This window comes from Pocillopora damicornis, chromosome 5 (assembly GCF_964200805.1).
Source record: "Pocillopora damicornis chromosome 5, jaPocDami1.2, whole genome shotgun sequence".
Taxonomy (NCBI): Eukaryota; Metazoa; Cnidaria; class Anthozoa; order Scleractinia; family Pocilloporidae; genus Pocillopora; species Pocillopora damicornis.
The window spans coordinates 19,398,498-19,421,243 of record NC_142674.1 but is presented as its reverse complement, the minus strand read 5'-3'; the positions used below and the strand labels follow the sequence as shown (position 1 = coordinate 19,421,243).

The 22,746-nt window shown below is 39.4% G+C and overlaps 4 protein-coding genes across 4 annotated transcripts; 1 reads left to right on the top strand and 3 right to left on the bottom strand.

Moving 5' to 3' along the window:
• Positions 1 to 210: 210 nt before the first annotated feature.
• On the top strand, positions 211 to 4,522 carry LOC113679425 (uncharacterized). Its single transcript, XM_027196382.2, has 4 exons — positions 211 to 361; positions 1,601 to 1,736; positions 2,492 to 2,740; positions 3,468 to 4,522. The coding sequence occupies exons 1-4, from the start codon at positions 292 to 294 to the stop codon at positions 3,796 to 3,798; spliced, it is 786 nt and encodes a 261-aa protein (XP_027052183.2). The 5' UTR covers positions 211 to 291; the 3' UTR covers positions 3,799 to 4,522.
• A 666-nt stretch (positions 4,523 to 5,188) lies between these two features.
• Positions 5,189 to 8,455, bottom strand: LOC113679427 (galanin receptor type 1). The gene is made up of 2 exons (XM_027196383.2): positions 7,600 to 8,455; positions 5,189 to 6,302 (listed from the first exon to the last, which is right to left on the bottom strand). The coding sequence occupies exons 1-2, from the start codon at positions 8,034 to 8,036 to the stop codon at positions 5,525 to 5,527; spliced, it is 1,215 nt and encodes a 404-aa protein (XP_027052184.2). The 5' UTR covers positions 8,037 to 8,455; the 3' UTR covers positions 5,189 to 5,524.
• Positions 8,456 to 10,553: 2,098 nt separating this feature from the next.
• LOC113679424 (uncharacterized) lies at positions 10,554 to 16,296 on the bottom strand. The gene is made up of 4 exons (XM_089207228.1): positions 15,855 to 16,296; positions 13,049 to 13,187; positions 12,113 to 12,379; positions 10,554 to 11,941 (listed from the first exon to the last, which is right to left on the bottom strand). Exons 1-4 carry the CDS (start codon positions 15,910 to 15,912, stop codon positions 11,521 to 11,523), a joined length of 885 nt encoding a protein of 294 aa, XP_089063354.1. The 5' UTR covers positions 15,913 to 16,296; the 3' UTR covers positions 10,554 to 11,520.
• A 2,782-nt stretch (positions 16,297 to 19,078) lies between these two features.
• Positions 19,079 to 22,470, bottom strand: LOC113679423 (uncharacterized). The gene is made up of 3 exons (XM_089207226.1): positions 22,119 to 22,470; positions 20,728 to 21,012; positions 19,079 to 20,210 (listed from the first exon to the last, which is right to left on the bottom strand). The coding sequence occupies exons 1-3, from the start codon at positions 22,166 to 22,168 to the stop codon at positions 19,940 to 19,942; spliced, it is 606 nt and encodes a 201-aa protein (XP_089063352.1). The 5' UTR covers positions 22,169 to 22,470; the 3' UTR covers positions 19,079 to 19,939.
• Between the last annotated feature and the right edge of the window lie 276 nt (positions 22,471 to 22,746).

Sequence of the window (22,746 nt, the reverse complement as noted above, 5' to 3'; positions counted from 1 at the left end):
CTTAAACTACACTTAAAATTTTATCATCGAAACTAGTCTGACATCCCGCCTAAGCGACGCCTTGTTGTTGTGATACAGACACGAAATCTGTCTCAAGATTAACCACCCAAATTATGTACATTTTAGCGGTAGAATACAAGTCATTTTAATTTAATTTCTAGCTCGTGATTACAGAATTATTGATGATATTTATACGATTGTAATCGCTTTTCGTGATCAGAGGAAATCTTCATCGCTCCTTTAGCATGTCTCCTGTGAAGAAGAGATCTTTGATACGACAGGAGAGTCATCATGTCCAAGTCTACTTCAGCGCAAATGAATTTTCAGACTTCGATGTTGTTTCTGATGTTTTCTACTTTAGGTAAGTCTCAAAAAAAGTTTGTTAGCAGAAATACCTTTTTAAACTTAAGGTATTCACAGAAACTGACAGATTCGCTCAAAGAATTTTTCGAAAAAAAAAAAAAACATGAAAAAAATTACTGCGGTATATCTCATAAAAAAATTGAAAACGACACAAGCCTCGATTCAATGTTGCAGGTAATATTCATGTAAGATTCAGTAAGCTTCAGAATTTCTTACTTTTGACAATGCTGGGTCGGAATATAGAGATACCCTCCTAAATTTTAGGAATCCTTTTTTTGGGTGTTGGAAAGGTCATTTCCTATCAGTTCCATCATGAAACCCGCTCCAAGATTGTTATAATTCGATCTTAGGATAAAGTGCAATACTGAATGATATTCAAAGATTTCAATTTAGCTTAGTTCTTGGTTTAAAGAACTCGCGATGAGAAGTAATATTTGCAAATACGACAAAGTTACTATTTAATTCTAACTTTTAAAAGGGGGACCTCGTTGATTCAATCTCCTAACTGGTTTTTTTCGAGTGGCAAAATCTCGAGAATCATTACCAGCGAAAAGTAAAGAATCTATATTTGTTTGTAAAGAGGTTGCTGAATTCAAAATTAAAAAAGAACTTTTCAAAATTATTCATGAAAAAGACGCTGTCGCCATGTGGTTTCTGAGGTTCAGCTCAGCTCCACAAAAAATTATTCGTAATTATTTTGTGGGGACGAAACCTGATTGAGCTGTGCATGGTAAATGAGGATTAAATAGCAAAACTCCTTTTAATATTTTATATTTGCTGATAGAAAGGGAATCTTTTCTAGGTTTTAAACCGAAATATAGTCCTAGAATCTATGTAGCGACAGTTTAAATCCGAACTAGTTGTATCCCGACTAGAAATTTCCAGAACTTTGATACTCACCTTAATGGAGCATATAACAATAAAAATTGACATCCTTATCGAGTTTAATTAAAATATCATGAAAATTTAATGAATACAAGAGCGTTCCTTTTTCTCCTGGGTGCAATTTCCCGAAAGAACTACAACCACTTGCAAAAGTAGTTCAGGCATATTACTGCGGCAAGAGAAAATTTTTAATGTATCACCTACCCTCTATTGTTTGATCTACCACCAAATTCTCGGTGCTAAAATTATGAGAAATTTATGGCTGGTGGTGAGGAGAATTGCACGTTATTATGATCTTGGAGGGGAAAGAGTTTGATATCTCTCTAATTTGCGTTCTTGTTCTCTGTGTCAGTTTTTCAAATGATGGTTCAAATAACTGATGGCGATATCGGCTCTTGCAGTCTCCACATGTATTTTTATGAAACCCGGAGCAGTTGTGAGACTCCTTTTTATCGGAGACTTCAGCTTGGTCACACAGCCAACTGCAGGTGAGAGAGGCATGTTACTTCTAACAATAAGTGTTATTCAAAGAGAACCTTTTCTCCGATTATAGACTAAAGTTTAAATCACTAACTCCTTGTCGCAAAAGGGATGTCCCTTTATGAAAAATATTGAGGAGCTTGACTGTCTAAAGTTCGAAACGATGCCCCCTAAGTGATGTGCTGAGAGGGCCCTCTGAGAGACTAAAGTTTACATCACCGCTTTCCCTCCCCAAGCCTTTCCCAAGAAAAGGGCTACCACATGGAAAATATTGGGTAGTTCGTCGGAGGTTTGTTTTAATATCTTTAAGTAATGTCGTAGAGTCTCGTAAAACAATCCGTTCGCTTGCCCTAGGAGGGCCTAAAGTTTATATCACCTATGTCAGCTCCCCCCCATGCCCCCAGCCTGTCCTGATCGAGCTAGGAGGAGTCTCCCATTTGAAAATTATCGGAAGGCATATCAGAAGTTTGAATTAATCTTCTGAGAGTAGCTAAAGTCTCATTTGATTTTTTTAAAGATAAAAAACGATGAGTCAAATATTACCGTATCGTCCCAAACACTCGTCTTTGGAGACAGCCGAGCATCACTCAGATCTCCATGCGATAGTGCTCCCCCCCCCCCCCGACTCATCTCGGCTATCTACCCGTCTAATTTCATTGAAAAAAAATCAGTGTATCGATCTTCATAAATAAAGAGACTGTATTAAGCATTAGGAAAAGGCTGTTTAAACCAGTCTGAATCAATTTTAAATTTCTCTTGACAGTGATAGTTTTGAAAGTCTCATTAGTTGCATCAAGAACGTCACTCGCGTTTGTGAACACAGTTGGCGAAGTGATAAATGGATAGACATGGACGTCAGATTGAAATTCAGGAAGCAGTTTTACTGTCATGATGGGGCTTTGATTCTTCCCATGGCTTTGTGTAGGAGCGGTTACTACAGAAAAGGTCCGAAATGCGTACGAGAGTTCCATAGGAAGTTCCGAAACGACACCAGTGACCCGTCGCTGTGCGAGTAAGTGGCTTTTAAGGAGACAGTTCTGGGGGCCGATCGAGCCTTAACGTTTCTTTGATGGGTTCAATTTACACCGATCATTGTCTGTTGAGGAGGAGATGGTGCTGTCACGAGAGCGCGCTATGACCCGCTCGTCTCGAGGGAGTGAGTACTCCTTAGAAAGGCCCATACTAGAAGGCTCCGCCCAAATAAGGTCCTTTTCAAGGTTTAGGGATGTATAGTTTGATAGAGAAACATTTCCCATCAAAACTTGTGTATACCAGGGGAAGGAACCTCCCCATGTGAAACTCTTACAAGTCCCGATCCCCCTCCCCCCCCCCCCCCCTCTTGTCCCCCTCTGTCCGATTGCGGTCCTGAGGCACTTTCTCGAAGGTCCTGGTAACTTAGTGGACCCGTAAAGCTGTTCTGTTTATTTTTTATTAAGTTTTGAGAACTATACAATCAAGAAACTGGCCCGGGTCAAGTATTTCGCACTTTTCCCAAAAACATTTTTTAAGTTTTTTATCTATTTGCATTAATCTTTAGCCCTTCAGACAAGAGCAAAAATTTCCAATGTTTTTTCAGTATTATTTTTGGATGAATGGCTTTATTTAAAATAAAAATAAACCTCAGGGTAGCCCCGTCAGAGGCCCTAAAGAGCCACCTGCTATCAATGGGAGCCCTGCCCTATTTTTTACTTTAAATAAAAGACTTGAGTTCTATTAACATTCCATTTCTAATATTGCAGCGAGTACTCAAAGGCAAAGGATTGTATAAATAGTCTTTTAAACATTGAATGTCCTGCTAAGAAAGGCTCAGAATCACCTCTCATGAAGATATTATTTGACGGCTACAATCCCTTCTGCCCTAACAGAGTTTACTATCCTCCGACTACAGTTACAACACCCACACGCAGAACTCAGCAGAAATCTGAAAAGGTACCGGGACCTACGATCAAACCGGTCCTTAGCAGAAAAAAAATTTCTTCCAGCGGTGCGTGCTGCAATAAACTGTATTCTGAGCTACATCTACTGATTCTAATTCTCCTTGTGGAGAAATTTTCAGTTCAGTGTCGATAGTAACCGGTAAATGTATGTCTTTATCAGACAAAGCTTCGTGATTGGTGTAAAAAAAAAAAAAGGTGCTGCCCCCTAAACCAATCAGAAACGAAATTAGATGAAATTGTGGCGCGGTCAATTAGTCCATCAGTTGTATTTCCCGCGCTTCAGGCAATCGACTTTTCTTAATCATATTTCCTTTAGAGAAAGATGTTTTTTTTGCGTCTTAACGCTAGCGTGGGACAAAGAAAAAATTCTGAGTCCCAATGAGGACCTTTTTTTATAGGACAAAGAAAAATTCTGAGTCCTCATGAGGACTTTCTTTCTTCTCAATTGCTATTAAAAGTTATTTGTATAAATTTTGGTCAATTTTGGACGACGACACGAAAAATGCTTGATAAATTTTTTCATGAAATAGCAGTTGTATGAGATGGAGTGATTAGCCTCCAGGAACCGGATTCCAATTTTAAAGATTTATTCATATTAGAGCCTGTTGAAAACTGTACGATACGTTAATTAGTCGTCATTTGATTGACATTTGTAAGCGATTTCATTTGTGAATTACTTAACCAAACATGTATGCAACACGTGTTTTTTTTCGCCCATATATGGCCTTGTTCCACGTGCTTGCTACCCCACGTTTTTTATATCCTTTTCGGATAAGCCGGGAGCTTTGAGAAGGAGTTAACCAAAGCGTTGTAAAGAATCGTTGAATCAAATGAATAAACCGTGACTTTATAAGGAAGCGTGGTATAGTTTTTTCACGTTTTCAATAAGCCTTGAATGATAATATACTGCTGCTCAATTTGCAGGATCTGTATAAAATGTAACTAATTTGCGTTGCAAGGCACTATTCGATGTAAAATAGTACGGTCTCTATTTCTGTGTGAATCATTTGAGAATTCCTTAAATACTAATTTGACGTTTTTTAAGGTCATGAATGTTGTTATAAAAATCTGTCACATAAGCGGCGTGTGTTGCAAATTGTGTCTTACCCGACACCTCATCTCAGAACACTTATCAATTTTATCTTATGATTTTGAGATTTAAATTTTACAATTTTCTTTCAGCGTCGAAAAGCTTCTCTGAAAACGAGGTAATACCTGGTCTCCTCTCGATCACAGGCCCACGAGACCGTCTTCGATTAAGAATGCATATTAACTCAAATAGGAGCAGGAACCGTTTTCTTGTGGGAAATCATGAAGTTTTATGTTCGGTCACTGTACATTTCCTTCTGCATATTTGGGTCATCATTTCCATCATTGTTATTGTTACATGAAACTGTGTGACTGCTCTGACCATGGTATTGGGTATTAACAAAGAACTTCATTTCACTTAAGTTATGGATTTAAGCTTTAGTTTCTTGCGGCGTAAGCAAGAAATAATCTGACCATTTTCATTGTGTCCACACTTTTACGTTGTTATTATGTTTATTTGAAAATAATGTATCTTCCAGAATGGCCTTGATGTATCATGAAGTAGTTTTATGTGACTATTCACATGTTCTAAATTAGATGATTGTTGAAAAAACGGTAGTTTACTGGGATTTACTTTCTCCCACCTTTTTCCAGTCTACTATCAACAGACCCACGAGGGAAATTTTCACTTTGTCATCAACTTGTCAGACTGATGCAGTCTAAAACCACAATGTTGAAATCTCAAGAATCTAAGAATTTGCTAATATCATCAATTCGTATTTCACAGTCGAACTGCTTTACACGTCGATCATGGTGTGTTTTCCTTCAAGTCATTTATCGTCTAGCGACTGGTAATGGTTTGGTGAGGAAACGCATTCTATCATTGGAATACACTGGGTTGGAGGCCCACTCGACCGCGATAGGCTGAGCTGGGGTCTGGGACCGTTCGAACACAGTTTCTTTGGAATCTTTGCTAACTCTGCTCGAAATTCCTTACAAAATATCATAAAAATAACAGGATTGCAAACACAATTGGTGTACGTGAAAAGCCAACAGATAATCTTAATTGAGTTCAAATCCTGGTGAGTGTGTCCTCCGCCAAAATCTGACCATAACCAGAGTACCTGGTTGGGCAGCATAAAGACGGCGAAAATTGCAACAATAACGATGAAAAGTTTTGTCACCCGTACATTCGACTCCACCTCGAAACCACGCCTCATGCTCTTAGCCACGCGAGAGCTTATCTTCCGAACCACTCCCCTACCTCTCTCTGTGCTGTTGTTGCTCTCGCGATCTCGGTGTATTTCTCCCCTTGAGCGCATCTTAGTCGTGTTACTGGTCACATTATATAGTTTCGTCAACGCCAATGTGTACATGGCTGTCATAAAGCTGAGAGGCAATGCGTACTGTACCAGGAACAAGATTACCGTATAGACTTGTCTGGAGGTGAAGTTTGGCCATGCTTCCCCACAACTGTGATCTTCAAGTTTTAAGACGATGACATAGGGTACCACTACAACCGCTGACAGAATGTGAACGCTTGAGATGAGAAAGGTTATCTGTCTTTTCGTAAGACGCGGGGTAAAGGGGTGCATTAGAAGGCGGAATCTGAAAAGTAAACACATGTCTTGGTATTGCAGTTAACATAAGTCAGTATCATTTCCGTCGGAGTGTTATAAATAGAAACGAAAATGCATATAAAACTCCTGAAGCTTGAATCATTCACAACTTCACTAAGTAATCTTATTATAAAGCTTGCAGTGGCCGCGGGCATTACGAAGCGAATCCTGTGCTCTGATTGGCTACCCGAGCGGGAAAGATGAGCTTATCTTGTCCGCTGTGATCCCGTGCTAGGAAAATAATTGCGTGAAGCGCCCGTACAAAGTTCGAAATTTTTGGACAGTGTCGGTGATGGAGTCATTAAAGCGGTAGAGCACAGTCCAAACATAGAAAACATAAACGATCCAGTTGGTTTCCTTTCCCGGATCTCGAAAGAAACAAGTCATTCTTGATTCTTATCAAAGCGAAATCAGTTTTTGCCATATGATTAATCTTTTAATGAGCAAGCTTGCTCGGTCAAGATGGCTGGATATTATCTTAGGTTTTTTATTTGGGGGGCGTTTTTATGGACCTCGAAAAATGCAAAAAAAAAAAGGAAAAAAAAAGACTCCGCCAATATCATCTCGACCTCACGCTTGGTAAACAACGCATATATCTTTCCATTTGCAAGGGTTACATTTTTATAATTTTGGGCATAATTCTATAGCCAGAGCATCGAGCATGATGTCGGCGCAATTGCTAAAGTTGTTTAAAATTCGCTCCATATTACAGTCTAATAAAAGATAAATTCTGTGGCCTGATTACTGTCACAAATGTGCCTGCTTCTCTTGTCTGCGCTTCAGGAATTCGATCCACTAAAATATTTTGTTCTGAGGGACTCCTAAAAGCCATAATTTTGAATTATTAAATTTAGCATCATGAAACATTTTGAACATAATTTTTGGCACAATGCCTTGTTTTCATGGGGTGACGCTTAAAAGCAGAATGTTCAAATTTTCGAGCATAATTTATCTGACCCTGCCAAATGAACTGTGCTGAAATGTAAATAACTAATTAAAAGGACCCCATGCGCGAAAAAAAATAAGAAATAAAAAAAGAAGTGTCTTCCCTCCTCACTGGTTTCATTTGAATAAATTCCTGTTAGTTAATTAATTGACAGTATCTGAATTTTTGGAATAAATTTGGTGATAAATAATTCCGTTGGCCTTGATTAAGAATTTCCATCAGCGAAGGACCAAACTCCAATTATCTAGAATTGCTACGGTAACTTTTTGTGAAACAATCGTCGCTGTATCTCTAATCATGTAAATTATAAGGTTCATTTTAAAACTCGTTCTATACTAACCTGTCTAAAGAAATGCCCGCCAAGGTTAAGGCAGAGGCTGTAGCTGTAAATGTCGTTGCTGGCCACAACATTCGACACATTATCGCGCCGTAAGGCCACACGTAACTGCGTTCCTCCAGAGCTAAATCGAACGGGATGCTCAATAATGGCGTTAGAAAATCGCAAGCACTCAGATTTAACAACAACCTGTTCGACGAAGCTTGACGAAGCCGGCGATTGCAGGAAATTAAACAAAAGACTAGTCCATTGCCAAGTGAACTGAACGCTAAAATGATGAAATACAAAAATAACTTGGAAGTTTTGAATTCTGGTGATTCGCCGACCAAAACGTCCGTTGTCGGGTTCTCGGAAAATGTCGATCCATTTATCAAAACACATGCTGCACTGGTATATTCTTGTACGCTGAAACTTGTGCTCTCTTTCATGGTTGGAACCATAAGTATATTTTGGCCTAACAGGCCAAGTAGAAACTTGTAAAAAGTGCGCAATCGAAGACTCGATCACGAATGAACGCGAGCGAAGCTGTAGAATTTCTTCCACAGCCCCCAAGTTTTGATCTGACAGGCTGAACTATTGTCTTCCGTCGTATCTCAGAAAAACGTCACTAATGCTGCAGATGTTCATCTTTGCTCAAAATAATCCCCAGATGCTACTGAAGTATATCTTTCTCAACGGTTTGGCGAAAGATAGCTCGATTGATGCTTCACTTAGGAAATCAGCAAAGCAAACTGCTTAGTTTCTTTTGTCCAAAACTGAATTGTTGCAGTTTTCGGTCCCCCAAAAAATGACCTTGCATCTCATCAACTCGCACTTTAAGTTCGCGTGATCTAGAATTAATTGAAACAATCTTGTGTTTGATACATCTTCCGGGGGAGATAAAATCAATGCTGCAATTTCTTAGGGAGGGGACCGGGGAGGTAGAGGGGAATGTTAACGCATTCTGATAAAATAAGCGAAAGAATAGGTGTTTTGGTATTACGTTTCGCAAGAAAAAAGAAGAAAACAAAAGAAAAATTCAACCGCTATAAAGTATTTACTGCGAATAAAACTTCTAATGCTGTTGCTTTAAACTATCGGGTAACTAGCATAACAGCGGAGCGTGACACAGAAGGCCCAAGGAATGTTACGCTCAATTGAAAAGTCTTAAGTTAGACGTGCCCGGCTTGAAAAATCTGAAGTTGGCTTCCAAATCTTTTCTTGAATTAAAATCTTGAAATCATAGAGTGAAATTCACGGCGTTATGTTGTCACACAAGACTACCTTAGCCCTCCCCTACACGCGACTTAAGCCTCCCCCCTGCCTCGTTCTCAAGTCTTCTTGTTAACAGATCTAGTTTCTGTTATGGTATGCAAAATTGATTTCTAACTTAAGCGGTCTGTGCGTGCATTGCAAAGACCATAGTTCCTTCAGCTCAAATGAGGTGCAAATTTTTCCCAAACCCTGTTCAGTTTTTTTTTCCGATCAGTACTTCACTTTTCGCACATGATGCATAAGGACCGGTCTTTTAAAATTCTCTCAAAGTAATCGTCTATTGGCTCCATGAGTAGCAAAGAAGTCGGCATACAGCTTTAGAACACAATTATATCATGTGCACGGTTTATTGACCTTTTCAAGTGGGTCCTCGGAACATCATGAGCGTTTACGATCAAACTTTCGCGGGGCGTAATTGTTGACAAGAATAATAATAAGGTAGGTTAAGAAAACTTTTACAGTGACAATAATAATTACAAAGGGGAAAATATTAAGTGGAATTCCCATTTAAGAGGGCAATTTCTCCGGATTAATTTTCACCTTGAAACGCAGAGAAACTGGAACGGAATAGATCGAGCAAATTGGATAGCGCGCTATAAGTCCCGATGAATGATTTGACTGTATTGTCGACAAAAATCCGAAAAATGCATTTCATTTTAAGAACGCCCAAAAATTATATGATTACCCTCTAATTGCTATGCCTCAGGCAACATGACAAGTAGTTTAACATTTTGTTTTGACTTGTTTTAGATTCTTAAGCATTACGAGCTGTCAAAGAAAAAACAGTGAAAAGGAAAAAAAAATATGTCAGCACGCCGCGCGGAACTCTGAAAGAAAGGCTCATGAAAAGAAGTGACTACAGGCTAAGCCAGAGAGTTTGATTTCTGCGCTCCGCTCAGAAGGCAAAAAAAATATATGATTGGCTATCGACCAGAATTCTGTGAGTAAGTGGTACACTAAAATCAAATTTTTCTTCATTCATATTTTTTTAATTGCGCGATGGACTACGAGGAAGGATTGCTCGTAGTCTGCAGTATTCTGGATTTGTGTTTTTTTTCTCGCGCACTTTGACCGGGCATCATTTTTACTACTTTTCCCTTTTTTATCAGCGAGTGGTGGAGGCTGAGAAGAACCAACACTCCTTGAGGGGCCAGCTAAGCTTGGCGAAAATAAGTACGACACAACAACTTGTATGCGTCCAGCTTCCTTACATTCTTATAAACAACGATTTACATACGAGAATCTGCCCGGCGACGATTCGAAGTTATTGCTTCACAGGATAACCTCAAAAACCTCAGCAAAAACCTAAACTTGGCAAAAAGACGCCAAAAAAAATGCCAACGACTCCCAAGCAACGCACATGGCGCGGGAAACTCTACCCTAGGTATATTGTCAGCGGCGCTATAGATTTTAAGTAAATTCAACGAATCATACAACTCCCCTCCAGCCGGGACATGTTCATCCCCTATAGAAGTCCGGTTATTAGTAATGAAAGTGTAAATTTTGAAAGTCTTTTAACTGAAAAACCCCAAAACTAACAATGAAATGAAAAAGGCTTGACACTTCCAAACAGTGTATGAGGTTCTGTGGACAATACCTCAAAAAGGTTGAAGACTTAAAATCAAACTTGATAAAATAAAGGTCGATGTGAACCTACCGCCAACTGAACAACTGAGTAATTGAACTGAGAAAGATACGCAGTCGGGCGACAAGATGTGTTTATTTGCTCTAAGGATCATTACTTGATAGGATATCAATAACTAGCACTCAGATTAAACTTGTCAGCTAATTCAAATAGTTTTAAGCTTTAAAAGATTTTCACAAACTCTAAATAGTGACTACTGACCCATAAAACATGGAGAACCTGCACACTTTTCTAATGAGGTAACAGTTCATAAGCTTTTTTTGCAGCTAATCACTTTAATTAATTTACAATATGTGTGTACGTTGTTGTGTAAGCTGCGGTGCATGTTAACTTTATACAGCCTTGCATTAAAATGAGTTGGAATACTATGTCTCATTACAAGCGTAGTAACCGCGAAGCGCTCCTCAGGGGAAGGGAGAGGCTCTTGCGATAATTCCCCCCCCTCCCCCTCACCTTATTTCATTTACTACTCGGCGCCAGTTCTCTCGTGATATTTCGAGCATATAATCTATTTTTTGGTTATAAGCGTATTTTAGTTACGTTGTCTTATGGGTAAATAATGGAGTGAAAGAGTTACCATCGTGAATAAAATTTGTGGAAGGACAAGCAATCGAAGCGTAAGAAAAGATGCTTATCTGTTATGAGCGCTCAGAGAATAAAAACAATTCTAGGTCCTCGGTTAGGATTCAATCGACCGATCTTCCAATTCCTTGTTTGGTTGCTCGAGTAATTGAGTCCTCGAGAACTCTTAGGTGTGCAAGGTGTGACACGAAAATGACATGAAACAAATGTTATTTATACTGCTAAAATGAGGACAACATTTTACCCTCGCTGTTGATTGTCTGACTTCCGGTACTCTACGCGCCACGAGTTCCGGTAATATTACTAATTACCTCGTCTGGAAGGTGTTGCGAATATAATTTAGCCTATCCCGTTAGATAAACACATTCTACCATCGGAATCTGTTTGTGTGGATTGGACGTGTATGATCTTCCGAAGGTTTCAAGAAAGTTTACTTCATTGAATCAAACCGTATAAAACAACTGCAGAATCACGCAAGGAAAGAAGAAAGCTTGAAACGTATTTATACTAGTGCCTGTAGCGGCGTTGATATGCTTCGGTGAACAACTCACGAATTCTCTACGAATGTCATCTGTAGGAGTGGTGATTGTATTACTTGTGATATTATGCGCACTCTTGGAGTTGTTATTGATGTTGCTTGTTGAGTTGTTTTTCAGCAGCTTTGTCCAGGGGTTGTCAAGTTCACGCACTCCGTTGCATTGATCCGGAATCTTGGAAGCTCCAGGGTCATGATTGTTGTCGCAGTAAGGATTGTAATTGTTTTTGATGAAAGTCAGATCATTCAATTCTCGGTATGATGTTGGTAACTTGGGGCAGGTTGAAGCAAAGAGCTTTCTCACACACTCTGTGGCCTTAGCATGTTCCCTGTTGAAATTCGATGGAACGTTAGGTAACATTGATGCGTTAATCAGTTCGAAGCTGCAACATCCCCGCCGGGGCAAACCTCCGGACATTGGAGATTGGTTCGTTTCAATGCAATCCCCCCCCCCCCCACCCAAGCACAAAATTTTGTTCAAATGCTTCATATCGACTTACTTGCAAAGATCTGGATCAGTCTTGTCTCTGGCAAAAGTCCCTTGAAAGGACTTTAAACAGTTGTTTAGATTAGTACTGAACGATTCGGGGCAATGAGCGGCCAAAACTTCCAACGAGTGTGAAGTAGGTAATCCCAATGCCCCCTCATGGCACATGGAAGTTTCTGTGAATTGTACTCGAACACTCTCAAAGTGACGTGCATAATCTGTTCCAAAGCAGATGTTGTATGTCCTTCGTATACAATTGATAGTTTTGTTTACCTTGGCCCTAACGATGGAAATAAAAAGGACGGTACGTAAAATTATAAAGTCAGTCCAGGAGCAGGAAAACAGGTTTCCGTTAAGCATGAAAATTGACAAATTCTAACCGATGATAGTAAAAGAAAAGTTAACCATAGAAATTTTTTTCTGGTAACCGCAAAGGAACGAATTCGAAAACGTTAGCCGTAAAATGACTAAAACTGTAACAGTAAGCCGTAAAGCCAGAGGGTTGCCCCAGGGATAACCCGTGGGATAACTCCCGATTTCATAGCACAAGGCGACTAGGAGAACAGCACTTCACCTCGGGTGACATGCCTTTCCAACCGCTCCCCTCTCCTCCTCATTCCGTGGCATTTTGTCGTGTTTTCAGGTTACCGGTACCCATTTATTTCCCTGCGTGTGACAGTAAAATGTTTTGGCAAAGAAGTAGGAGTCCGCTGCATTATAATGTAGGCAACCCCGTCTTGCTTATTGAAAGAAAGCCGAGTTAAAATTGAAACAGTTGCGGACATTCTTTAATTTTATACTCCCCCTAAACTACATCGGAAATCAGACGAAAATTAGTTTTGCAATCTCAACGGTTTATTCTCGGCTCATAACGGGTTAGGGCAACTCAAAAAATAAAACAAAAAATAAATAAACTGGAACAATGGAGATGAGACAGGTTGTAACTTACCCACAATCTCCCACGGAATCGTTCTGCAGTTCTTTGATGAACATCGTGACGCATTTGCGCATGTCACAGAAGAGTTCCAGAAATCTACAATCGCCAACATATGAATTGGACAGGGTAGCCTCGTTTCCACTCAGGAAAACTAAATGAAATCATACAGGTTAGAAGTAAAAACGTGTATTTATCTGACCCCATATTCGATATCATCTGGTATCAGGCGGGCACCTGATTTTTCCTCCTACTTCTTGAAATTGGTTTATTTTAGGTGAAGATATGGTTGAAGCGCGAATTTATCTCTCTAGCACCTCGGAGGTAAATGGTGTATGGTGTATAGACCTGTCGCTATTGTGCTAGGCAACTTTTGAGCAACATTTGGCGTTTGGAGCAACTTTTTGCGGTTCTTGCAACCTTGAAATTTTTGCCTTTCTGTGCAATTTTTGAGCAAAATATAAGTTTGGAGTCCATATTAAGCACGAAAAGTCAACGATCTCCTACAAAAATTAAAGTTTATGAGAGTTTCATGAATTTTGATCAACCTTTCAAACACGTAGCCTGTAACTGACAACGTTTTGAAGGCCTATTGCAATCGTTATCTAATATGATAACGGATAATTGGCTAAATTGACGTTCAGCAAGACATGAACCATATGTTTTGTTCGGTGAAAGTTAGATATCCTTAAAAATTAGCCCATATTTGCGAGCAACTCTAAGTTTCAAGCTATTTTTCTTGAACGATGTTCGCAGTTATTGTGAATAACGAAAAACGGACTTTTAACTGACGTTCATATGAAAGTATAATGAAATTTAGGTAACAACTTTTGAAATTTAGGTGGCAACTTTTTGGATTTTTACCAATTTTTTTGGAACTTTTTCGGTCTCCCAGTGAGCAACTTTCCAGCCTTGTAAAAGCACAATCAGGGAAGGTCTTATGGTGCAGTACTACTTGCTTATCATATCTGAGCCTGTCAATTAATTAGCGGGAGCTAAAAGCAATATCACCCGTTGTGTTTTATACTTATTACAAGTACTTAGCGAAAACCTTTGATAAGTGAACTATAAGATGAAACCTTTTGGTGACCCAAACCCTGTATGAAATGAACTTTTGAAGTGGCTTCTTTCGACGTGACTTCGTTAAAAGGAAACGAAATTGTTCCATGTCATATGACTGAAAGGCATCTGCAATATTTTTATTTTTAGCTTTGCTCTCGAGTCAAATGTGGCAAGTTGAAGTAGCTAGACTTTAGAGAGTTCAGAAAATATTTGTAAGTCGTAAAATTACAAATCAGATTTACAAGAAATAGACGAAACATCTTCACTGCACGTCGGCTTCGGTAAAAAAGGAAAAAACATTGAAACCCGGCATTACAATCCTTGATCTCAATAAGTTTCTAACTTGCGTCAATCACATTTTTATTAATTAATTGCGAGAAATCACAAGCTAATCCTAATGAATATTGCAATGGTACAAAATTGTGCATTTATAGATATTTTCTCAGTAGATCTGATAACTAAACAACCTTTCCTAAGAAAATTGAGAACTGCAATTTTAAATTTAACTAAATGAAAGCTCCTTGTTTATTTGGCATATTTTGCTTCTTTTCCGTTTTAATGTTTAATATTTTGGTTGAACTAGTGCCAGACCGCAGTAGACAGCTGATGAATTATAACAGTGTGAATTTCAAACCACCATACTCGTGTGTAAACCCACAAACCACTTTCTCTTACACTCAGAAAAAGATTTCTCTTGGAACTTTCTCGCTTCTTAGCCACTATGGAATTTTCCTCCGCCAGCCTTAAAGCCAAACTCGATATTTATCAAATCATTGAGGATTCAAAGCGCACCGTCGATTCCCCTTCTAAATTTACAGTAGGTCTTAAGAAAGTACTAATTAATTTTGCAACTACTTACAAGCAAGAAAAAAATGAAGACTAGACATTTAAAGCTATATGAAGAGTTTATCAGAGTAAAATCGTAATTACATCTCGAAGCGAAGTTGTATATAAATCACTCCTTCTGAAACAATATAACCTTATTTTCATTAAAAATTGGACTCGCGCCAAGTTCATTTACGCGAAAGAAACTTGAAATTTATTTTGAGATTGCTTTAAAAAGGCTGAGTGCAGAGCAATCCTCTAAATCTCCATCCGCCAAAATTTAGATTTAAGCTCTTAACTTACGCGCCACAAGACAAAAGAAGTATTTTTTCATAACAGCAAAAATAGAATTTTAACTCCCACCTAGACCTTGACTGCTTCTCCTATATTTAACATATTTTGTCTCCAGATTAATATAATTATCTTCATAGTTAGCAAGCTTTCAAAATTCTTTCTATTCTCTGAAATCTAGAGACTGAAAAACCTTAACTGTATATACCAAAAGGAGATTTATGGATAATTCATGCAGGTAGTTTTGGATGCATTTCAATGAGCAAATTTTGGCCAAGACTTGATAAATTTCATATTCGTATTTTCACGATTTATGGTATGAAGTCGCAATATTCTATGCTTAGATAAGCAAACAACAGGATGACATAACTCGTCCCTAAAATGATTTGGCATAAATAAGGAATACCAAAGATTGCTTATAGACAGTGCTTTCTAAAAGAGCCACTGTTTCAGTAGCAAAATGGCTACCTTCCATCATGAATTTACAGTTTCGCGTAGTCATGCAGAGAAATTGAAAATATAGACATCAAAACTAAAAACATTTTGCCACCATCTGTCAAGAATTACAAACACTTAATTAATCTCGAAATCTTTCCGGCTAACCTGAAGTGAGCCAAGTTAATTAAAGGACTCATTTTCTTACCGAGAAGGAAAACTACGGCGAAGAACGATCGCATCCGAATTGCCACGAGCTCCTCCATAAACGTCGAGCGAAGAGGGAAGAAGAATTGAGGCCTCCTTCAAAGATGAGCCGACACTTTTGGTATCAGTCGTCAGCAAAATCAGGACATACCTACCACTTCCGAACGATTACATTCCGAATTAGTCCGACTTCCAGTGCGACGACATATTACGATTGCATCCCGAAAAAACCCCGGCGGCTAAACCGATCCTTAAGCACGACCACGAGTAAGCAGCGAGATCAAAGCACGCCGATTCGCGATACAGTCCTACTAATCGATCAAACTCAAGAAATAATCACGATTGCAGCCCGAAGAAACCCGACGGCGTGCCCGATTCTTAGGCACGACTAACAGTGAGCAGAAAAATCAAAGCAGGCAGAGTCATGGACAAAATTCAAGAATTCATATTGATTGCGGCAGTTTTGTCTTACCGTTTCCTGTGATATGATTGGTCTAGACAAAACCAAAACAAACTGGCGTGGCCGAGAGAGGATTGGAACGATACTTTTCTTGCCAGCTTTCTCGTGGCGGCCATTTCGTAATGCGAAAGGAGCGGCAAAACAGAATGAAACATTTCAAAAAAGACATCATTGACTAATTTGTTTCTGTATTACAGTATTACAAATCTAATTTTTTGACAGGCATGTCATCATGTCGTTTGCTCGCAGTGGTTTGTTATCAAATTCTATCCGTTTCCGGTGACATGTCTAAAAGACACCTCGCGGAGAGCATTGACCGATGAAATTACATATTTACTTCAATTCCATCTGCAATTTCTTCATGAATGGAAATGTCTCGTATTAGAAGTAGTTCTGCAAGAATTTCAGGGAACACTTCAACCAACTTTAACCACCGGTTGTTTGTTTGCTTGATTTTAAGGGTGCCCTCCGGCTTTTTCACACAAGGGCAGAGTCTTGTGCACGATGAGATGTCCGCAAAAAAATTATCAAATTCTATCCTTTTCCGGTGAGATGTCTGAAAGATAACCTCGTGGAAGGTAGCGACCCATGAAATAACATATTTATTTCAATCTCATCTGTAACTTCAAAATGAATGTTAAAGGAAATGTCTTGTATTGGAAGGACAGTAGTTCTGCAAGAATTCTAGGGAACACGCTCCGACAAGCCTTAGCCGCCGGTTACCTTTTGCTTGATTTGTAGGGCGACCTCTCGCTTTTTTTACCCAAGGGAAGTCTTGTTCGCGACGGGTTGTCCACAGAAAAAGATCATTAAGGTCTAACATTTATTTTTGTTTACCTGAGTCTTCCCAGACGTTTCTTCAGACGTTTGCATGCCGAACAGACATATTTGAGATGCCGGAATTTCCTCAGAGTCCGGGTTAATATTAATTTGAATTTAAATACCGAAAGCTCATCTTGAATTAGCTTCTATAAGACCGTCTTACTCGGCATTCCTTTATCATAAAGTCGATAGACTGTTCTCAAGAGCTGAAACGATAAAAAAAAGGACCTTAAGGAATACTGTGAAAATCGATAGCTGGCAGCAGCAATAATGCCATGACAGCTGAGGCCGGACAACAAGTCACAAAAACATCGAACTTGTACTCGAAATAAACCACGCGCACTGAACGTCTGTTTTAATGAATGTGAAACAAAAAGATCGAGCTTTACCGTAATGTTTTTATTTCTTCCGAAAAGAAAAAAAATCATTACAAACACTGAATTAATCTCGAAATCTTTCCGGCTAACCTGAAGTGAGCCAAGTTAATTAAAGGACTCATTTTCCTACCAAGAAGGAAAACTACGGCAAAGAACGATCGCATCCGAACTGCCACGAGCTCCTCCATAAACGTCGAGCGAAGAGGGAAGAAGAATTGAGGCCTCCTTCAAAGATGAGCCGACACTTCTGGTATCTGTCGTCAGTAAAATCAGGACATACCTACCACTTCCGAACGATTACATTCCGAATAAGTCCGACTTCGTACCAAAATTCCAGTGCGACGACTTATTACGATTGCATCCCGAAAAAACCCCGACGGCTAACCCGACTTTAAGTACGACCACGAGTAAGCAGCGAGATCAAAGCACGTCGATTCGCGATGCAGTCCTACTAATCGATCAAACTCAAGAAATAATCACGATTGCAGCCCGAAGAAACCTAACGGCGTGCCCTACGCACACTCAATGTTTTAATGAATGTGATACACAAAGATCGATCTTTACCATAATGTTTTTATTCTTTCCAAAAAAAAAAAAAGCATGTTTACCTCAAATTAACGCGATATTGATAGCTTGTGTGTTCACAACCGTTCCGAATAAGCAATCACAGCTTGACTTCTCCCACGCATTTCAACCAACGCCATTCAAACTGCTGTCGACGCAAAGCTCTTCCTGTGCTTTATCAGGTGAACTAGGTCTCAAAGGCCATGGATACCGAGACAAAAATGCGGAACTAAAATGTGGGGCTAGCCTAAGTTTTAAAAAATTGGACTGTGACCGTTTACGACATGGTATAGACCAAACTGTTTATGGCCCTGATCGACAAAGACGATTGTCCCTCGCCGAATTTCCATTCAAAGAAACACAGGAACTCATCCCCATTTTATTTTGAATATACCCGACTGCGACTGAAATAAGATTAGTCGGACCTTGCCCAGACGAAACACAATCTTCGATAAAGACGAACAAACCCACGTACCGACTACGACCACTGTCCGGAAAACAATAATGAGCCGAAAATTCCGGATCTGTGTACTCTTAAGAAATAAACGCCTGGAGCCTGTAGCTACGAGATCGAAGGAATTATGACAAGCGATCAATACAGATCAATTGTTTTTTTTCTTCACAGAAAAATTCTTGAACGAAGAAAGACAAAAAGAGACCTCGTGTCCCACCCCGCCCACCGGACAGAATTTAAAAAACAACTACTGCAGCATTATCTTTCTTTGACTTAAATTTCCATTTTCCAGTCGAAGCAAAAGACGTTTATCATTTATTGATTTTCATTGATTATTGTTAATTATTCATTTATTTTTTACAGGAATGGGCGACAAGGTTCTTTTTCTACATTCATTCCATATCATATTGATTCCATTTAAAAAAAAAATCGTTCCTAGGAAAGAATTACTCAACCCTTTACACCCTAACATCAATATGAATATTCTCCATACAATTATTCACACATTTCTCATTATATTGACGAGGAGAATTTGCTTGAAAATCAAGAGCTTTGTCTATCATCTCCTTTATTCTCATGGTTTAAATGAGATAGAGCACTACTCACTAATGTAAATACTGTTAACAAAAAAAAATTAAAAAAAAAAGGTTGTCATCACTTGTCACTTTTTTTTCTATACCAAAATGAGTTAATATGGGATACAGCAGTGATATTGTAAGGGTAAATTGGACTTTAGTCTTTAGTCTTTAAGCCATAAACAACCTCGTTGTTGACATCTGCCAGTTGCTCCTTGTCTGATAAAGTGGAATATGCAGTTAAATGCTTTCTCGTTTTGAAGATGAAACGTGCACACAAACATGAATATGTTAAAATTTCACGAAAAAGAATCCCTTTCAATGTCGTTACTTCATATATATTGGGACACGGCGGTCCCAAACATTGGGCATGCACAAGGGAAACCTCCTTTCGCCGGTATCAAAAGAAACATCAAAAAACACTTTCATGTAGAATATGCACGAAAGAATCTAAACGTCAATAGATCACCATAAAAGGAAAAACAGTTGGGATAATGAAAACTCGAGACTTTTCGAAGTCAAAGCTTATTTGATCTCACGTATCCTGTTGATTTACCAATTAACTTTTATTTTTTTACTGGCTTCATCGAAAAAGTATTACGGTTTTAAAACTCACTGGCTAATGTGATTGTTTAGAATTGATATGTGACAACTTGGTTCTAATAGCCCGAAAGTACGTCACCAAGAGAGTTTTTTATAAAAAAAAAATTTTAAAAAATTTTAAAAAAACTATAAAAATATCGTTTACACAAGCACAGACTGGATCACGGTATCAAGGCTACGGATGAGAGATAAAAAATCTGGAGATCACCCGAGAGTGTTTCTTTGATTCTCTTAAACCTTAAGTACGAACAAAAATGACACAAGAGGAAGAAGCAGAGCCAGCGATGTATTAATCTTTATAACAGCGGCTGCACTGACGTCGTCCTTTATATCCCTCACGCCATGGCACTCATCATTTCCGGTCGCCCCAGGATCCCGATTGTTGGCGCAGAAAGGATTGTAGTCGACCAGATCAAATTTTATCACCTCAAAGATATCAGTAGGAAATTTGCAGTCGGACATAATGGTTTCCATCCAACACCTTTTTGCTTCAGCATGTTCCCTGTTGAAATCAGGAAAAGAAAACATGAAATTTAAAAAATGCTGAAAATTGCACAGAATTTAAATCACTCAACAATAAGAACAAGCAACAATTTTCTTTCCCTCAGACGAAACACGTCAGGGGAATTGTATACTCGAAAAATTTGACTTAAAAATTGGTCCACTCTCGACCGTTGTCAGTCTATCATGATCATGATCAGGATGCACCTTTTCTTTAATGAGGGACCAATCTCTTCTTATCAGGGGAGGGGTGGGGTTCGATGGATTTTTGGAGGATCACGTGCCTTTTAGGGGGAATGAAGGGGGGAGGGGAGGCTTAAAAATTTGACTACCAATTAGGAAGGATCATTAGAATACTACAGAGCATCAGGGGGGAGATCTCGTAAATCTTATTGTGGCACAACCAAAATCATCCTAACCCCCCCCCTGCGATAAATATTAATCTGTCTCTCATGTAAAGACGAGACAATTGCATTTCTTATTAACATTAAAATACCCGATAAAAAATTATAACTTACTCGCAAAGAGTGGTGTCCGATCTGTTAGCCATAAACTTGTCATGGAAAGTTTTCAAACACGCTTCTGTGTTGTTGACAAACACACTTGAGCAGTACCCGTTCAGAGTGCTTATATGCCTGGGAACGAGAAATTCACCCAGAAAGGCCTCTTTACACATTTGGTCCTCTCTGATGCCTGCACGTAACGAATCATCCAACGTCATGTTGGATAAGTCGCTAGAATACACTCTGCCACAAATCTTGTTCGATGTAATAATGCAAGCTAGGGTTTTGTTGTACTGAATTCTGCAGTGGAAAAGATGGAAACACTTGTTTTAGGCCTAGAATTGCTCAAGCTTTAGCTATTTGGAGTTCACTGATTTGGAATTAGAGTGGACGGTGGGGGTAGGAGGTGGGGGGAAGGCGAAGAGATCTTTGCTCCCTCAGCCCCACCCTTCTCCTTGTTTTGGACTGTCGACCGCCCCCTTGATACAAATTTGTTTCTTTCCCCAGTCTTCCGCTTCCATTAAAATCAAAGATGGCGGCCATACTTTGGTTAAGAAACTACTGAGCACTCGCTCGCCAAAATTACGCCTGTTCTACAAGCTAGCTTTCATGAGACACCACCCAAATCTGCAAGAGAATTACGATATTTTCCATAGTGATCTATGACAAAGGTACCCAATGTCAAAAGGGTGTTGTGGAATTTTCTCGAGCCATCACATTCAGCTAGGTTTTTTTCCTTTTCTTTCCCTGAGGGAGAAATATTTCAAGATTCTGCTCTGTTTGTCACTGATCCCTTCATTGAAAAGAAGCAGAGCTAATACTGCTAAAAGCCGCCAACCACAAGTTTCTTGGGGTCACGCAATGTCTTATTTGATGCGAGGTAATCACAAAAACAATAGTTATCTTCACAATTATGCTCTCATCGTTTCCGGTGATTTTTATCAAATTTCAGTTTTTTCTCTCTTGACGAAAACATAATCTGAAGGTTGTTTTCCGCCTGTTTGGAGCAATAAGTAAGGAGAAAAGCTACCTCTCGCGCGTGTTTGAGGCAAAACGAAAACATAGAGCTTCCCAGGGAAGACAACTGTATCAATATCAATCATTCTCAAAATTCACGCAAAAGATCAGGGCATAAAAGTAAAAGTCAGTTACGAGAGAGCAACTGCAGTACTTTAACGCAATCAGGAAATTATTGGGCTGAAATTCTCCTTCGTCTTTTCAAGCTAGCACCTCTGTAGTGCTCCAGTTAAAGACTGGACGACTTGAAGTGCCATCATCAACTCGCGGTAAAAAAATTAACACCAGAACAATAACCAACACCCGGTAAATTTCATAGACTTTTTAGTTCCTCTTGAAAAAGAAGCAGGGAAAGCTTTCGCGTTTCACCTGAAGTCAAACAAACTTACCCACAATCTCCTTCGGTGTCATTTTGAACGTTTTTGATGAATTGTGTCATGCACTTACGCGTATCGCAGAGGTACTCTGTAAGCGTACAGTCGGTGAACCTAGGCCAGCGGGTAGCATAGCCAGTGGTGAAGAAACTGAAACAAAGAAAAACAGCGTCTTGTAGCTCATTCTGGACACGCTGAGCGCCTTTCGATTGAGAGTCGCACAGGGAACTGAGGAGTTACTAGAATTCCCTCTTTATATGTCGAGGTAACTGAATGTAAACTTGCAAACTATTGCAGCGTGAATCATTGGGTTGATTGACCGCTAACTCAAATTGCAAATTCCTCGAATAAGCGCCCACCTCCGAATGAGCGCCCAATCCTTCAGGGCCTGTTTATATGGAGGTGAGGAACCCCAGGTAGGTGAGGTAACCCGCCTGTCCATATAATTTCTTATTTTATCTTGATCACGTTTACATGATAGGTTGGAGACCCACTTAGGCGGGTCGCCCGGTCTGCCAGGTAGGGCAGCCCTGTCAGCGGGGGTTACAATTTGCCATGTAAATGTCTCAAAGTGGAGTAACCCGCCTAGCCGGGGTAGGGTTCATGGCAAAAAGCTCAAAGGCAAAGCATGTATGTTTTAAAA

What these genes read in the sequence shown, in the direction of transcription:
- LOC113679425 (XM_027196382.2), top strand. Translation starts at nt 292, where the DNA reads ATGTCCAAGTCTACTTCAGCGCAAATGAATTTTCAGACTTCGATGTTG. An exon ending in GGTCACACAGCCAACTGCAG is followed by an intron (nt 1,737 to 2,491) that starts GTGAGAGAGGCA and finishes TTCTCTTGACAG; the next exon opens with TGATAGTTTTGAAAGTCTCA. An exon ending in AGTGACCCGTCGCTGTGCGA is followed by an intron (nt 2,741 to 3,467) that starts GTAAGTGGCTTT and finishes CTAATATTGCAG; the next exon opens with CGAGTACTCAAAGGCAAAGG.
- LOC113679427 (XM_027196383.2), bottom strand. Translation starts at nt 8,036, where the DNA reads ATGGTTCCAACCATGAAAGAGAGCACAAGTTTCAGCGTACAAGAATAT. An exon ending in GCGGGCATTTCTTTAGACAG is followed by an intron (nt 6,303 to 7,599) that starts GTTAGTATAGAA and finishes TTTACTTTTCAG; the next exon opens with ATTCCGCCTTCTAATGCACC.
- LOC113679424 (XM_089207228.1), bottom strand. Translation starts at nt 15,912, where the DNA reads ATGGAGGAGCTCGTGGCAATTCGGATGCGATCGTTCTTCGCCGTAGTT. An exon ending in GATTCCGTGGGAGATTGTGG is followed by an intron (nt 12,380 to 13,048) that starts GTAAGTTACAAC and finishes TTCCATCGTTAG; the next exon opens with GGCCAAGGTAAACAAAACTA. An exon ending in ACTGATCCAGATCTTTGCAA is followed by an intron (nt 11,942 to 12,112) that starts GTAAGTCGATAT and finishes GAATTTCAACAG; the next exon opens with GGAACATGCTAAGGCCACAG.
- LOC113679423 (XM_089207226.1), bottom strand. Translation starts at nt 22,168, where the DNA reads ATGACACAATTCATCAAAAACGTTCAAAATGACACCGAAGGAGATTGT. An exon ending in GACACCGAAGGAGATTGTGG is followed by an intron (nt 21,013 to 22,118) that starts GTAAGTTTGTTT and finishes TTTCCACTGCAG; the next exon opens with AATTCAGTACAACAAAACCC. An exon ending in TCGGACACCACTCTTTGCGA is followed by an intron (nt 20,211 to 20,727) that starts GTAAGTTATAAT and finishes TGATTTCAACAG; the next exon opens with GGAACATGCTGAAGCAAAAA.